The following is a 17,455-nucleotide window of genomic DNA, read 5'->3' as shown; positions in this document are numbered from 1 at the left end:
TTGGTGGAGAAATGGCATCCAAGAATCTCATCCATGCTAATTTAGTGGTTCATGGTAATAGAATTCCAAAATATAATTGTAAGAAACATAAAAATTAGATATGAACAATTTGGGAACATCAGTAGTCATCGCTGAAAATACAAATATTGCTAGTAAGCAAGATACCAATTTCACTTATTTGTCACGTGGTTAAGGATTTCTAAGAATGGGATAGGAAACTTAGAGCTTTTAATATATAAATTCTAAAATGACACCTAATTAGAATGAAATAATTTCAGAAATTATAGACACTATAGCAAATTCATAAACTCAGTAAATTACTTCAGATGACAATTTTAATTACACAACTTAATAAAATATAAATCTCTAATTGGTCTAATTAAAAAATTTATAAAGACAAAATAATTTTCACATGATAATACAAGGATCAGCTTATGATTTCTTCCTTATTTCTTTTACAAAAATTTGTAGTATGTCAATATAATCTCTCTTATCATAAATTACAACCATCTTGAATAAAGAACAAAAATAAACAAATAAATCACACAAAGCGTGCCCTAACAATTGGTCAGTAAATAAAATTCCAATTTCCATGCATCTCCCCACAAAGAGAGAGAGAGAGAGAGAGAGGCAGCTTGCTGTTGATGCAAGGCTGGTGCGCTGAAAATGGAAGTGCTTCCCCTCTTGGAGTTTTCTCTGCCTTCATTGAGCCCGCCTTCATTGAGCATGAAACATGCATATCCACCCAATTCCAGAAACAAATTTGGCAGGCATTAGCACAATACTGGTATTCTAATTGTACCATGGCTTAAATTGATCTTCTAACTATTGGCCTCCGGCGTCTATCACGACCAGAATCTCTATCCATGCCACCCTCAAACCTTCGCCTACCATAATCACGAGTTTCACGACCCCTGTATCCTCTATCAGCACCATATGATCTATCAAAGTCATCAGCAAAAGAGTTCCCTCTGTTACCCATTTTACGGTCAGACCTAAATCGTGTATTTCTGGAAAAATCAAAATTATCCCGACCATTTAAAGGCTTCCCTTCACGACCCCTGTATCCTCTATCAGCGCCATATGATCTATCAAAGTCGCCAGCAAAAGAGTTCCCTCTGTTACCCATTTTACGGTCAGACCTAAATCGTGTATTTCTGGAAAAATCAAAATTATCCCGACCATTTAAAGGTTTTCCTCTTCGATGAAGTCCAGCTCTGTTGCCTTGTGGTCGATTCCTAGGAGAATGTAGATCATATTTATCAAAATCTGAACCATTAAACTGATCATCTTCAATATCAGAGCTTGGTCTCCGGGATTCTCTTCTACGAGAACCCCATCTATTTTCTCCACCTCGCATGGATGGACCATCTTTGTCTAGATCATCATCACCATCTGAGATGACCCCAAGTTCCTTGTCCCCATGGAAATTCATACCTCTTGAGGAGCCAACCGCACCTCGGCCTCGACTTCTCTGTCTTGAATCAGCCACATGACTAGATTTCCAGTTGGGATGAACTGGAAGGTCTTCATCTGATTCAACGTCAAAATCATCCTCTGAACCAGAGAAGGCTGCTTTTCGACGAATTCGTTCAGATGGCCTAGTAGGAAAGGAACTCATTCTGTGACGAGCAGGCAACTCATCATCAGAGCCTTCAAACTGTAAAGGCTCAGCGTACCCTCTGATCTCAGGAAAATCATTAGAAGATGCTTGCTGTGCTGCGGCACCATTTTGAGTCTCTATCTCATAACAGTCAACATCATCATCTTCGTCATCAAAATCGTCAAATCCTGTTGCAGATCTGTTATGATCAGGATTGGGATAACCTCTTTCCCGGGACGTGGTGGAAAATCTGCTAGTAGTGTGGGAGAAATCATTTTCAGGTCCTTCAAGATTTCCTCCTTGAGTACGATCTTCTAACTCTTCATCCATTCTTGGTGAATCTGCATACTCAAAAGCAGCTACATCGGCCCCATCTGATTCGTCATCATCAAAATTAAAATTCCAGGCATTAGAAACCTCTATCCGGTTGGCAATCTTCTCAAACCTCATCTTAGAATCAGGTTGCCTTTCCCGTGTACGATTCTCTGTAAATTCATCAGGGGGGCGCTTGTGTTCACAATGAAAGCATACCATATTCCTCCTATAATTCAAGAAGTTGCACCTGCCAAAGAAGGAAAGAACAACATGACATTAAACCCTATAATGCTATAAAACAGGGTAAGAACGTGCATTTTGAGTGTGCATGTACTAATCATAACGAACCTCGTATTAGCACCATAGCCAAAGCAGAAATCAGGTCATATATACAAGGATGATTATGTAAGAAGACCTATATCATTGGACTATATCTAATTATCCCTTATTAAACCATTAGGACCTCCCAATATGATATTGAAAAACCTTTTCATGCACAGCCATGAACCTAACATTAAATTGATCAAATTTACAACTATTTCTTTCTTTAAAAAGAAAACTACATAAAGAAATTATTGTAACCGTACAATCTAACAAGACTAACACTAAATAACATTCAGAAAATAAAGGAGTGAAAAATATGTCTTCATTGATGAATTAAGAAATAAAACTGTAATAATACTGGAAGAGAAACCTACTCTGGGCATTCCCATTCTCCTGGAAGCAACTGTCTCTTTGGTCTCTTAGCATCACATTGCAGGCACACGGTGTTCTTTGCAAAATTCATGAAGTCACATCTGCAAAAAGTTTTCACAATTCTTTATCAAATTCCACAAGGAACACAATTTTCCTAAATTATTAAGCAGTTGACTACAAAAATGTCAAAATGGAGGTTCACAACATTTTCTATTAAACCACCAATCAACTATTTTAACACAAGTTCTGGTCATGCAGGGCATTTAGTCAGCCTCATCAGGAAAATGCTGCCAAATTTTCATTATTCAATATTCTTGCATCCATAAGTCTGGAGAACAGAAAAAGAGATATAGTAACTTTATTTTGGAATCTTCAGGCTGATAGTAATGCAACTGAACATCCATGCAGGAGATCCTTTTGATTCACCCAAGGAGAAAACAGCAAACAAAGAAGATTCTTTGGTGATTGTTCGCCAAAGAATTTCTAATTGGATGCATAAGAGCATCATTGGCAGTTAGCAATATCATCATCAACTCATGAGAAGCTCTAGGGTAAACAAAGTGACATGAACAAAGCATAAAACTCTTATGAATGGAACCTACTTAGGACATAGCCAATCCCCTTTCTTCATCTCAATGTCATCACGTCCAACTCGTTTCTTTGGAGGGGGAGGCGGCTGCTTCACTTTTGGAGGGGGCTTTTTAATTACTGGTGGGGGGAGATTAGGATCAATAGGAACCGCACTTAATTTGACAACTTCATGAAGCAATTTACGGACTACAGTCTTCACAGATTTGACTTTCAATAAAGGCTTATTAACAACTGATCCATTCACCGGATCAAAGCCAAAAGTCAGTAGGATACGCATAATGTCAATAGTCCGGGCTTCATCTTCTTTATTTGTTAGCAAATATGCTCTTTCACAGGAACTCCTTAAACTGCAAGAACTGCAGACCTGAAGTATAACGAACAGCAGCATCAACAAGCAATTTATTTCTATATATATAAACTAAGAAATTCATGGATAATGAAAGCAAATACACAAAATCTAAAGGAAAGGCATCCTTCAACTAATGAAGTGAAAATATCAATTGCAAAAATGCAGCCCCCAATCCCGTTGCAAATTAGTCAACAAAACCCATCAAAACATCACAAAAGCTAATGCCCAGAAGAAGCAAAAAAGACAACCCTATCCCATAGCAAACAGTAAGACATGACTTGATCTTCAAATATCCTCCTATTTCTCTCCATTCACAAGGTCCAAATCAGAGAATTAAGATTGCAATTCCACAATATTAACCCTTTCTTGCTTCTATCAAACCCCCAAAACTTCATCTACATAAAGTTTTCCACTGTGTGAGCCAAGCAAAAGAGCCTACTCCAAAGCTGCCTAGCTGTTTGACAAAGAAGAAAAAATGCTCAAAACTCTCATAAGAAGCTTGGCACATCATATAAATATCTAGGTTTATTGCTTTATTGGGTCTCCTCACTTGCAAAAAATCATTAATATTTAATCCTTTAGTAAATGTCCTGATCTTAGAATGGAGCTTAACCTTTTAGATACTTCCCTAGAGGAAATGAGAAGGGCTTGGAGATTTCTTTAAATACGCTAGAAAAAATTTATAAGAGAATGTTCCAAAACTATACCCAAGCGAAATATGAGTAATACTCCTCAAATGAGGGGCAAGATAATCCAGAACTATCATTAAATTGACAGGCTTGTCTACTTTTCTTCCACAAAGATATCTACAGAAATGTAAATCTCAAGAAAGAGAGTCACTCTGTGAAGAACAAAAGGAAACAATTGGAGCATTATGCAAGGAAGAATTCTGAGAAGACAGGAAGCCAAGGCTGAAAAATGATCAGTGATCCTCCCAAAAGCAAATATCATTATCATTACAAACCTTGTATCAAGTATTAGTGGAAATCAAGTGAGATATCTGAGAGATAAACTTCCAAGGACTTTGCATTAGTAGCATGAATAATTCCTCTATCATAGCACTCACTCACTGCAATGAAGACCATACCTATCATGCTACTATAACAACCTCATGTCAAAGAGAGTGTTTCTGTGGGAAACCCTTCATGATAGTTATCCCACTGGATTTTTTTTTTTTCTGACACCAGATTCTCAAGCCTCAAACCCCTTCTCACTTATGACTAAACCACATCCCAATTCACTAAATGATCCCTTACTACTATAACCCTACTACAACAGAAAAATCTCTCATAATACTCTGAGATCTCAGTTACACCAACAGCCATTCCAGAAAGATGCAAAAAATAAATGGGGAAACTCAAAAGACGAGCACTACCAGAGCTTGGGAGCTAATGTCACTTCCTCTAGGAAAGATAGTTGTAGGTCTTTTGATAGGGAGCAACAGACTCTGGAAGTTGCTCCCTTTTTTTTATTAAAAAAAAAGAAAAAAAAAGGGGGAAAGATTTCATTAAAAAAAATAAGAATAAACATAAAGAAATATGAGAATTCTCCTAAGATGAAATGAAAGCCAAAAAAAGAAATAAAATTTTTAAAAAGAAAAGATATAAAAAAATAATGATAATACCAATAACAATAACTCCAACATCAGCAGCAACAACAACAACAATAATAATGATAATAGAGGACAGGCTTTGGATCGACGGTACGGGTGCTACTCTGTGATCGGTTAGTCATGGGTTTGAGTCCAGGGAAACAGCCTCCTTGCAAAAAAGCAGGGGTAAGGCTATGTACGCTAGGACAACCCTCCTCCACCCCAGCAAAGCGGGGAGCCTTGTGGCCTGGGGATGCCCTTTTAATAATAATAATAATACGGTGGATATAGAAATATTTAACAACAAAATCACTATACTAATCAAAATCTTTATACAATAGGAAATCAACTATCACAATGAGAAACTAAATTAGATTACATTCAAAGTCAACCAGCAAATCAGAAATTCCCTGGAGGAAAAAATATGATGACGATGATGATGCCAATCCGGTTGGAAATCTGGTAAGAATGTTCCCAGAAAACAATCAACTGCAAGCCTGCGAAGCCATATTTCGTATCCTATCCCAAAGCAGATACAAACTCAACCTCTTTCACACCTCTGTCTAGAGAAAATAATTGCAATCCATTAGCGAAAATAATGGAATGCATGATGATGATGATAAAAGCTAACAACCCCGCTGAAATCTTGTAAACACGTTCCCATAAAACAACCAACTGCAAAAGCCCGCAAAGCCATATGTCATATAGTATCTGAAAGCAAAAACAAATTCAACCTCTTTATAGTGAAAATAATTGCATTCCATTAGCAAAAACTGCACATCTCCAGATTCAACCGGCATCCTTAGTGCTTCCAAAGCCTCTAATAAAGAAATGGCCAAGAAATCTTCCATATACTCCAAACAGATCCAATTCTCTCCAAGTAATCCAAACAATCTACAAAACATCCCCAAGCAAATGAATAGTGTAAGAAGAAATGAGAACCATACTTCGAAATGCCAAAGCTCAAAGCACAAACTTGGTCTGGAGTAGAGCACTGTTCCTTATGTCCGTTTGGTGCTTTTGAATGGTTTGTTCAGGAATGTTCTCTAGAAGACTTGCAGCATAATTGGATTGCTTTGCTTAACTATAGTTGTTTTGTATTTTTTCTTCAAAATGTTACTCTAGAAGACTTGTAGGGTAATTGGATTGCCTTGCTTAACTAGAGTTCATTTCTATTCTTTCCTCATTTTCTTTTGTTGTTTTCTTTTTGTTACATAGGACCCCTTGTTCTCCTTGTGATGTACTTTTCCTTCTTTCTTTAATCTTTTATATATAAAAAAAGCAAAGGACAAACATCTGGGGATAATGCTTTAAGTAAGAATGCCTCCTACTCTGCCACAGATTTTTCATGTTAAGTCTATCAAGAACAAGTGAACAACTAACCAAATGAATGCCTTATCTTTGGAGAAGTTTGGCCTTCCAAAAACTATGATGGAGAAGAACATACCAGAGACAGTCAAATGGTCAAAGCATACCCCTATAGACTTGATACAATATTATAGCTAGGATGTTGGGAAGTTAAGGTTCAGTTATTGTTGCTTGCATTTCGGGAGAAGATTCATTATTTAGCTTCTTTATGGTGTGTGGCTCTGGTTGCTTTAAAGGTACCTTATCAGAAATTCAGCAAGATTGGAGAAACTTTTTGCTTTGATATTTCAAGGTATTTTTTTTCATGTTTTTAGTTTCTTTCTTTTCTATGGATTTTTCCAGAAATTTTCAGGCGATGACTTACCCTCTTTGTAAACTCTTCTCTTTCTAATGAAATATCATCTTCGGCTTAAAAAAAAAAAATTGTCCCCTACATTCATCATCTTTATTATGTTATCCTAATTTGGATATTGTTAAACATTTCTTTTTATCAGCAAGAAATAAAAGGGTCCAAGGGGGTGCCACCCCTTTACAGTGTGGCAGAATAAGATCAAAGATTTAAGTGTGTCCAGCTAGTACTGCCCAGTGCCCACTCAACCAGGAGGAATGTGTAGAGAGCCGTCTATCCTTGAGGATTATGAGAGAAGTAGAAGTTCCTTCATGAGTATACAGAAGATGGTGAGAGGGATCAAGGACAAGGTGTCCTTGCCTTTTCCTATATCGATTTGCAGAAACACTCTTCCAAGCCCATATTCCTTCAGATTGAAGTTACCCCGTGGTCTCCTGAAATTGCAGGCGCCAGATTCCACAAAACTCTGGTCCAGGGGCAGTGGAGCAAAGGTGGTCAACAGTTTCAGCATCAACTTTGCAGAGAAAGCATCTGTTAACCAAGGTGAATCCCCTTCTCTGAATATTATCCCCAAAGTTGCCTCCCAAGCAATAAAAAAAAAAACAACTGTGGCTTGTGCAAGAGCTTTCAAAATGGATTTCAACAGGAAACCAAGTCTGGCCTCAGAGAGCCTGTCCAGCTGTTTGTAGAAGGAGCTGACTGTGAAGTAACCATTTCTATTGAGCCTCCATAAGGGCATATCCGGAATTATCCTAGTGGGAACATTTCCGTAAGGGAGCCATAAAAATCAGCAAAAGCACCAAGTTCCCAATCATGAGCACTTTGAACAAAATGGATGTTTCATGCTGCCCTGTTGAATATTGTTTTGCATTGTATGTTTACCTCTCCAAATGCTATTGGTACCTATCAAGAACAAAGAAATCAAAACCCAAATCTATAAACTCAAAGAGTAAAACTCTATTGAAGGGAGGATTGTGACCTTAGATCTGTGCTGGCGGATGAGAGGGACAACCGAGACCCACAGGAGTTGGATAAAATGGGGCACACATTAGTTAAGCCTCTAGGTCAGACTTTGCAGGTTGTTGTGTCCCCTAGAACCTATGAGCGAAAAAAGAAAAAAAAAAAAAACAAGTGGAAAAGGAACAGCAAATATTGGCCTCTACAATCAATTATGGTGGCTGACAGGATAAGAGAGGTGGGGCTAGTAAGGTGTTTAGATGGAGCTGTAGAATGGGAGAAATTGGGGGTTGGGGATCTTGAGGAAACATCTCGATCTCAAGGAGGTTATTGGCAAAGTTTTCACTGATATTGTTATGTTTCAAGAGTCTATGTTTGACGGGGTGGATTGTTTTCTTGTTAGGAATATCTTGGATTCTAGGTTCAAGGATTGGGTGTGCTTAGCTTCTCCTGGATCCTTGGGAGGTACTTTGTCATTTGAGACACTAGATTTGCTAGCAAGCTGGATGTTTTCCAAGGCTCCTCTCATGTGCCTCTTTTTTCAGACAATTAAAGATTTATTATCCCAATTATAATTACCAGAAAATGCTAACACCCTAGCAAACCATGTATTGGAATGAACATTTCAAAAAAAAAAAAAATTTCTTTTTGCAATATTTTAACATGGTATAACTTTTTGTTAGTTAAAAGTGGGAAACCATGACATTATAATTCTGTTTCTATCATTATTAATCCATTTCTCAACAGAATATTTTCTATATTTGGAAACACCTCAATATCCTATAAAAAAGATACAAGTGCCATTGCACTTTTTTCACCAATATATCTATTTGTGTATATCCCTGACATTCCGCATTTAGAGCATGTGCCGCATTGCGATCTGGTTCCCATTCCACAATCCAGAACGGTCCATGTGGTAACATTCCTGATTTTCCTCAGTTAAGTGGTTTTTTATGGGATGAACTTGCTGTGGTCTATGTTTTGTGTTCTAATTGATGTCTAGACTGAAAATTGTAATTTAAGGTTCAAGGATCAGCCCTATCATGAGAGGTTTTGATTCTTCCATTAGGCAATGTGATTTAAGGGATGTTCCTCTTGCTAATGCTCAGTTCACCTGGTTTGCTGTGTTAATAGGTCTTAGCTACTTGGATTGATAAATCCTATTGTCTACAGTCTGGGGGGATGCCTTTCCAAACCTTACTCAAAAAGTGCCCTAGAGTGATTTCTGATAATTGCCCCTTGGTGCTTGAATCTAATCCAATGAAGTAGACCCTACTCCATTATCATTCTGAAAATATGCGATTGACAGATCATAGCTTTTGGAAGCTGGCCAGGGAGTGGTGGGGAGAGTGCATTGTGGAAGGTTGGCAGGGTCTTTGTTCTATAAGATGGCTGAAGTTTTTGAAAGAACTTAAAATTTTGGAATTTGGATTTTTTTGGGGATGTATGTTCCAGAAAAAAAAAGATGATTTACCTGAACTAGGTGCTATAGATTGGTTAGCTGAGGAGGGGCATCTCTCAGAAGATCTGGTAGGTAAAAGGGTTCAATTGTCTAATGAGTTTAAGCTGGTTATTTTGAGGGAACAGGTTAATTAACTGCAAAAGTCTAGATTGAGTCGGGTTAAGGAGGAAGACTGTAATACAAGAGGAAGGCAAGAATTTTACAAAAGAATCAGAGGATGATAGGGGCATGATTACTAGGGACCCTGATCACACTGCAGGTATGACTACTGATTTTTATAGGAATTTTTTCATGAGGATGGAGGTAGGGTATGATTGACGGGTTGAACTGTTTCCTTATTCCCTCAGAGAAAGCAAAGTGGATAGAGGCATCTTTTGAGGAGGAGGGGGATTAGAAGTGCTGTTTTCGAAATGGATAGAGAAAAGGTTCCTGACGCAGACGGGTTGACAATGACTTTTTCAAGGACGGTTTGATTTTTGGAAGGAAGGTCTTCTCAAAGTTTTTTATGAGTTTTCACATATTGGGATTGTGAGTAGGAACATGAATTCAATTTTTATTACCCTGCTGCCTAAAAAAATTATGCTGCCAGAGACAAGGATTGCAGCCTAGCAGGCGAATTAGCATGGTGACAAGCATGAACAAGATCCTTGCTGAAGTGTTATATAAGAGATTGGCTAGTGTCTTGGTAGATATTTTTCCCATAGTCTGTGCATTTGTTGGTGATTGACAAATCTTAGATGCTGCTTTGGTAGCTAATGAGGTTGTTGAAGATGCTGTATGAAGAATAAGAGGGGTTTGGTTTTGAACTTGGATTTTGGAAAAAGCTTATGATCATGTTAGTTGGGGACCTTGGGGTTTCTTGGATAGAGTGCTGGGCAGAAAAGGAGTTGGATCGAGATAAAGGATTTGAATTACAGTGGTTCCTATCATCTGCTTCTTCTGTTCTAGTGAACTGGAAGGCTAAACACTGGGTTAGAGCCTCTAGGGATCTGCAACAGGGAGATCCTCTATGCCTTTTCATTATTGCGGCTGATGCTTTGAGTAAACTGATGAATATGCAGTTTGATGGAGGCTTCGTGGAAGGGGTTAATATGGGCCACGAGAACTTGCTGATATTGCATTTACAATTTGCAAATGACACCATTCTCTTTTTCCCCAAGTACTACATGTCCCTTTTCAAAATTCTGGTGAAAGTGGCCCATAGATTCAAGAACTAACCCAGGATTTCTTGTGGCTAGGAGTCGGTGAACATGATAAGGATCATCTTGTTAGTGGGGCCATTGTGAGTAGGTCCAAAACAGAGGGTGGTTTGGGTCTAGGTAATTGGTGTCCAATAACATTCCTTGGTGGAAAAGTGGTTGTGCCACTTTCTGATAGAACCTAATTCTCTTCGGCGCAGGGTTTAATAACTTTAATATGCAGTAAATTTGGAGTTCTTCATAACAGACGGGCTGCTAAATTTGGGGTTAATATTACATATCTATAGCATTCAAGCTGTGGGAAATTTGTGTCTTGGATTTACCACCCTTTTCCCCTCATGTTTGGCAGAGTGTTGGTAATAGGCAGAGAATCTACTTCTGGAAGGATCACTGGGTGACTGGATTCAGAAGGCCCCTTAGGCCATCATATATTCCTCGTCTTTCCAATTATCTTCTTTTCATGATACCCTCCTCTTGTTAGAGAGTGGGCATTCGTAGGATTTTCATTTTGTGAAGAACCTTAATGAGAGGGAGACCGACGAGCTTGCTCTTTTGATCAATGTGGTTCATTCTTTTCATTTCCAATCGAGAAGAAACAAAGAGTTAGGGTTAGACTCTTTTGGGAAATTATCTTGTAAATCTTTCTTTTCTCACTTGACTCATGTTCCTAATACAGCACTTTTGCCACTTACTCTTTCATTTCAAAAGCTAAAGTTACTTGTAAGATTACGTCAATTATATGGACAACGATCTCATAGTAGTTAAAAGCGAGAGGCGTAGTGAGGCGACCAAGCTAGCGCCTCATCCTTCTTCAAGCAAGGCGACCTTCCAGAGGCGCAGTGAGTCGCGCCTTGAAATTTTTGAAGCTGTTAAGAAATAAAACATAGCCAGAACCAGCCCACCCCAATTCCAGCAATCCAGCCTTTTACAGTTTGACTCGCACCACCCCTAGCCCTTCGTCTTCGACCATTCAAAGCAGCACGAAACCAGCAGGAGAAGTTCGTCTTCGACTAATCGATCCTTCGAAGCAGTACGAAACAAGCAGGAGCCCTTTGTCTTCGACCCTTCGAAGTTCAAACCAGCACGAGGCTTTTGTCTTCGATCCTTCAAACCAGGAGGAGCTCTTTGTCTTCGAGCCTTCAAACCAGCAGGAGCCCTTCGTCAGTTCATCTTAGAGCCTTCGAACCATCAGGAGCCCTTTGTCATCAAGGTTTGAGCCTTCGTGAGTTGTCAGGCTGCTTCGTTTTCAAACTAGTAAGTTGTCGTTGTTGTCTTCTTCTTCTTCTTCATCAGTTCTTCTGCTTCTTATTCTTCTTCAGTTCTTCTTCTGCTTCTTCTTTTTCAGTACTTCATCTTCTTCTTCTTCTTCAGTTCTTCTACTTCTTCTTCTTCTTCAGTTCTTGTTCTGCTTCTGCTTCTTTTTCAGTTCTTCTTCTGCTTCAGTTTTTTTTTTTCTTTTTCAGTTCTTCTGCTTCTTCTTCCTTTTCAGTTCTTCTTCAGTTCTGCTGCCTCCTGCCGGCTGCTTCTTATAATATTAACTTGCATTAAGCCTCTAAGTTAATATTATATAATGTGTAATTAATTATGTAGTTTAATGCAAGTTTATACTTTATAAATAATATATAACATTTTTTACTGATTTTTGCTGCGTTTTGTAATTTGTTTGGAAAAGAAGTATACAAACCATACATTTTTCTGAAATATATTAATATATAACATATTTTACCGAATATAGCTGCTGTTTTTTTGTACTCTTTTCTTTTGATATTGAAGATGTCTTTGGGCCTTCAGCCTGGCAATTTTATTTCATTGCTAATTTGAAGCTTGAAATGTTGCATGCATAATTACTTATGTTGAACTATGTTTGTTTCACTTGGAACTTGGTACTTGGTTGTCATAATTACTACTAAATATTTTGGCATTTTAAATTCTAATATAACTATTGATGTGTTTTTATATCAATTACCCACCAAATAGGCATTGTACACAATTTTAATAATTGTGCACCTCACCTTCGTGAGGCGCGCGCCTTCACCTCGTGCCTCACGCCTTGGCTCCAAGTAACCTCTGCACCTCAGTGCGCCTTGTGCCTTTGACTACTATGAATGATTTTAGAAAAAAGTTATACCAATAATTTGCTTCAGAAATGAAGATCTACCAAGTCTTTACCATCAACTGTGCGCGTCCATTGTTTTAAGATTGGAGAAATTTGTCACACTTCTTCTCACCGTCATTTCTCTTGGACCCTATAGAGTACGTTATCTGGTATTGTTGAAGAGAATTGGGTGTGCCCTTCCTCCTTAGAGGCATTTTGGCCCCTAATATTGGGGGGATATAGAAAGGGACAAGAGAGAATGACTTTGTGGCGGTGTTTGATTATAGCTATCTTTTGGTGTATATGGATGGAGAGAAATGCCAGAATTTTTAAGAGTTTGGAACTTTGGATACTTAACTTGCTTTGGGATAAAGGGGTGATTCTTGCATTGCTATGGGTTTCGGGAAATTTTTCTTTCAGCATTTACCTATGGCAGATTTACAGCAAGGATGGGTTGCTTTGCTCCAGCAGAGATATTTTTGTAATTATTTATTTTCTGGGGTTTTTGTTTTGTTCTTTTTCATTTGATTTGGGACAATGTCTTATACTCCCAGTTTTCTTTCTTTTTATTTTGTATATACTTTTTCTCTCTCTGTAGTCAATTCCTTTTGTTTAAAAAAAAATAACCCTAAATTAAAAACACAATTAAAAAATCCCTAAAATAAGCCTGAATTTTCCCATCCTTGTTCTCCATCACCAGTCCCTTGCTTTTGTATCGAGAATATCTATGGCCAAAAGAAAGGTAGCTCAACATCCAAAATATTCTCAATAATGCCATGCATCATCAACAGATAAATGTTGGTCTAGGTCAAAACAGGTAGGTCCTCTGGAAGGGGCAATAATACATGAAGCAATGAGGCTATAAACAGGGAGAAGAAGTTAATATGAAGAGAGAAGAATGAGGGTGCTAATATGGTTACAAGCAACCTCATTAATAGTAATGACATGTGATGATAAATTGAAGATGCGCAAACTTTAAAATGAATAACCTCTATTTATAGGCTGGCAGGCTTCAACTTAAAATGCCAAACATTATAATCTACAGAAATTATGATAGTATAGATTTTCAAAACATAAAATGATAAAATAAATGCAATATATGTAAGGGAATGAAAAGAGAGGCAAATGTATCATTGATTCTCCCCCCAACCCCCTGCCCCAGGCAGCCTCATTAACACTAATGATGAGTGATCAAGCTTTATAATAAATATCCTCTATTTATTGGGTGACAGTCTTCAACTTAACAAATGCCAAACATTAAAATCTCCAGAAATTACAACAGTATAGATTATCAAAACATAAAATGATAAAATAAATGCAACATATATAAGGGAACGAAAAGAGAGGCGAATGTATCATTGATTTCCACCCTCCTTCCCAACAGAAAAGCAACACAAAGTTGACTAACATCTCCCAACAGAAAAGCAACAAAACATGACTAAACAGTGACTGAAAGCAACAAAATGACTTACATCTCCTTCATCAAGGTGGGCATGCTTCCTCAATAGCTTTGCAGAGAAAACAACCTTCTTGTCCACGCTAGGACATCCATAGCCAACCAAAAGCTGAATATCCTGCCTTGACAATGACCTGAAAAGTATTGCCATCTAAAAAGGTCAAGCAAAAATGTCAGTGAATGAAACAGTGTCACAGACCACATTATTACAAATACAATTTAGATAAGAAATGTGGCTTCTGTAAAGTGATTCACATGATATTAACCAACAAAACAACAAACGCTTCCATTCAACTCATTTGGTTGCTTAGAAATCTGAGATACAGACTTGAAAACAAAATGTCGAATATTAAGCTTATTTTCTTAAGTTTTAATAATTTAAATCAGCTGGACCAGATTTTTTGTAATGAACAAGGTTCAGTGAAGATTATGTCATCTTCTGCTGCAAACTGAAAAAAAGAAGAAGAAGAAACTAATATTTCATATTTATTTTTATTTTCTTACCCAATTTTTACGCACGACCAAATGAAGGATCAATTCAATGACAACAATGTTGTTTTAAAAGGTCTCTCTTTGTGTCTGACCTAATTTTTCTTATTGATATCATTGTGCCAGCCTTAATTACAGTTATTGCATTAAAACTCTAAGGACTGAAGCCAGAACAAAAAAGTTAAAACACAAGCTTAAGTCATGCCTGGTTGCTTTTCTAAGAGCAAGCTTGTAAACTTCCTAAAAGCATTCAAACATACATGCCAAATGTTCAAGCATATGATATTTGATTTTTTCTCTCAAACAAAAAATTATTATTATTTTTATTATCTGGCTAGGGCGAGAATTTCAACCAATCAACAAAAACAGAAGAAAAGACACAAACAGTCAACACTAGACTGGCAGACCCTTGCTGGGGCAGGGCAACTGAACCAAGCAGCAAACCCGCCACTGAGTTAGTAAAAGCCAGACTTCCTCATGATATTCCTAAAATAAGTTCATAATTACTCAAAGTGGTGTGTCATTCAGATACTCAACACTGTACTATATTCCTTTTTTCAGAAGCAAAGAAAATAGAAATGACGCAAACCACCCATTGCACAACTAACTTACAAATTCAATTAATACTCAAAACAATCGCAACCATACCTCAAGATATCGAACCGATCACGCCCAAAATTTAGACAAGCGGTCTGAACTGTCTTGAAATCCCTAGTGAAATCAACCGCTTCGTCAGCAACCTCCGACATGTCAAACCCCAAATCCTGGACCATTCTGTCCTCGTCCTTCCTCCTGTGATCAAAGTAGTTCTGCTGAACCAATCTCTCCATCAACTCGATCCACTCTTTCCACGGGTGCACCAACTCCACCTCCTTCGCCACCAAACCATCTCTCTCCCTCCTCTTCTCCTCCGAATCATTCGAATTGTTCACATTTGAATCAATGAACTGCCCGACCCCCGACTCCGATACTACATTCTCCTCTTTGGGGTGGTTGTTCTTGTGCTTGGAGTCGCGCCAGGCTCGAATTCGCTGAAGGGCTTCGTCCTTCTGTGAGCGTTCCTTTTCGATGGCGTCGATTTGGTCGAAGACGAAGCTCATGCGAGCCGAGAGAGAGCTTCTGGGGTCTGGGGAGTTGGAGGGGGGAGTCGTGGGTTGGCAGGTGGAGAGGAAATGAGAGCGGGAGAGAAGAGAAAGGGAGGGTTTGTGAAGTTGGGGGAGGCGTCTGAGGAGCAGAAGAGAAAAGGGAGATTTCGCCATGGGAGAGACGATAAACCCTGGAGGCTTAAGACAGCAGGGGTTTTAGGAAGGGGAGGCTCCACACTCCGCTTCACGAGTAACGAGCTTCTCTCGAGCTCTCTTGAATATTGCTTTTAAAAAAAAAAAAGGACTGCATTGGAAATAAAATCCTATGTGTTATAAAAATGCAGAAAAATAAATAAATAAAGACGAGATAAAAATTTACGTGTGGTTCGACCATACCTACTCCACGAGCGGATAGGATCAAAACTTCACCATCACGGGAGGAATTACAAAATAATAAGGAACCGACCTTATATAAGATATCTCTATCTTTTCTTTATCTCTCCCTCTTCTATCTATATACCCTACTTACTTCAAGTATGCAAGTGAGTATTCAAACATGTAATGTTTATACAAACATGCAAGGATATGTCCTACAAATGAGAGAGGTAGGGTGCCCCTTTATAGGACAAATATGGATGTCTATGCATTTGTTGGGGTAGAAACCAAAGTGGTGGAAGATGAGGTGGTGGAAGATGGGGTGACATCCACTTTTCCCATAATCCTATTTTTCATAACACTCTCCCTTGAATGTCACTCATATATTAATTACTTCTGTTAAGATCTTTAAAGTGTCTCATTCTGATGAGATGAACCAATTTCTTGAATGTTGTAGTATGTAAAACTTTGGTGAACAAATCTGCAAGATTATCACTTGATTGGATATGCTGAACATCTATATCACCATTCTTTTGGAGTTCATGTGTATAGAATAATTTTGGAGAGATATGTTTTGTTCTGTCACCCTTTATATATCCTCCTCTTATTTGAACTATACATGCAGCGTTGTCTTCATATAAAACTGTTGGAATATTTTTGATTGTTTGAAGACCACAATTTGTTTGGATATGAGAAATCATTTATTTAAGTTACATGCATTTTTTACTAACTTCATGGATAGCTAGTATTTCAGAATGATTAGAGGTTGTTGCTGTAATCATCTGCTTTACTGATTTCCAAAATATAGTAGTTTTTCTATTAAAAAAATACATATCTAGTTTGAGATTTAGTATTGTGAAAATCAGATAGATATCCAGCATCTGCATATCCTACTAATTGAGATTTGGAATCAAATGAGTAGAATCGCCCTAAATCAGATGTACCTCTTAAATAATATAGAATGTGCTTAATTCCATTCCAATGCCGCTGAGTAGGACCAGAGCTATATCTTACTAATAGATTTACAGTAAATGCAATGTCGGGTCTTGTAAAATTGGCTAGATACATTAGAGAGCCGATAGCACTTAAATATGGTACTTCAGGACCAAGTAATTCCTCCCCCTCATCATAAAGTCGAAATGGATCCTTCTTAACATCAAGTGATCACACCATCATTGGAGATCCCAAAGGATGAACTTTATCCATATAGAATTGCCTTAATACCTTCTTGGTATATTTACATTGATGAACAAAAACTTCGCTATTTACATATTCAATTTGTAGGCCAAGACAATATTTTGTCTTTTCTAATTCATTTTAAATTCTGCCATTAAATAATTAGCAATTTTAGTGAGCTTTTTAGGAGTCACAGCTAAATTCAAATCATTAACATAGACAACAATTATAGCAAATTCGGATTCTGATCTTTTAATAAAAATGCATAGACGAATTGGATCATTTATGAAACCTTCTTT

At 37.8% G+C, this 17,455-nt stretch overlaps 1 protein-coding gene across 1 annotated transcript; it reads right to left on the bottom strand.

Moving 5' to 3' along the window:
* Window positions 1-370: 370 nt before the first annotated feature.
* On the bottom strand, window positions 371-15,875 carry LOC131152687 (uncharacterized). The gene is made up of 5 exons (XM_058104491.1): window positions 15,169-15,875; window positions 14,048-14,165; window positions 3,217-3,569; window positions 2,617-2,715; window positions 371-2,165 (listed from the first exon to the last, which is right to left on the bottom strand). Exons 1-5 carry the CDS (start codon window positions 15,777-15,779, stop codon window positions 809-811), a joined length of 2,538 nt encoding a protein of 845 aa, XP_057960474.1. The 5' UTR covers window positions 15,780-15,875; the 3' UTR covers window positions 371-808.
* Between the last annotated feature and the right edge of the window lie 1,580 nt (window positions 15,876-17,455).

This window comes from Malania oleifera, chromosome 4 (genome assembly GCF_029873635.1).
Source record: "Malania oleifera isolate guangnan ecotype guangnan chromosome 4, ASM2987363v1, whole genome shotgun sequence".
Lineage (NCBI taxonomy): Eukaryota > Viridiplantae > Streptophyta > Magnoliopsida > Santalales > Ximeniaceae > Malania > Malania oleifera.
This window is presented reverse-complemented; position numbering and strand designations above follow the sequence as displayed.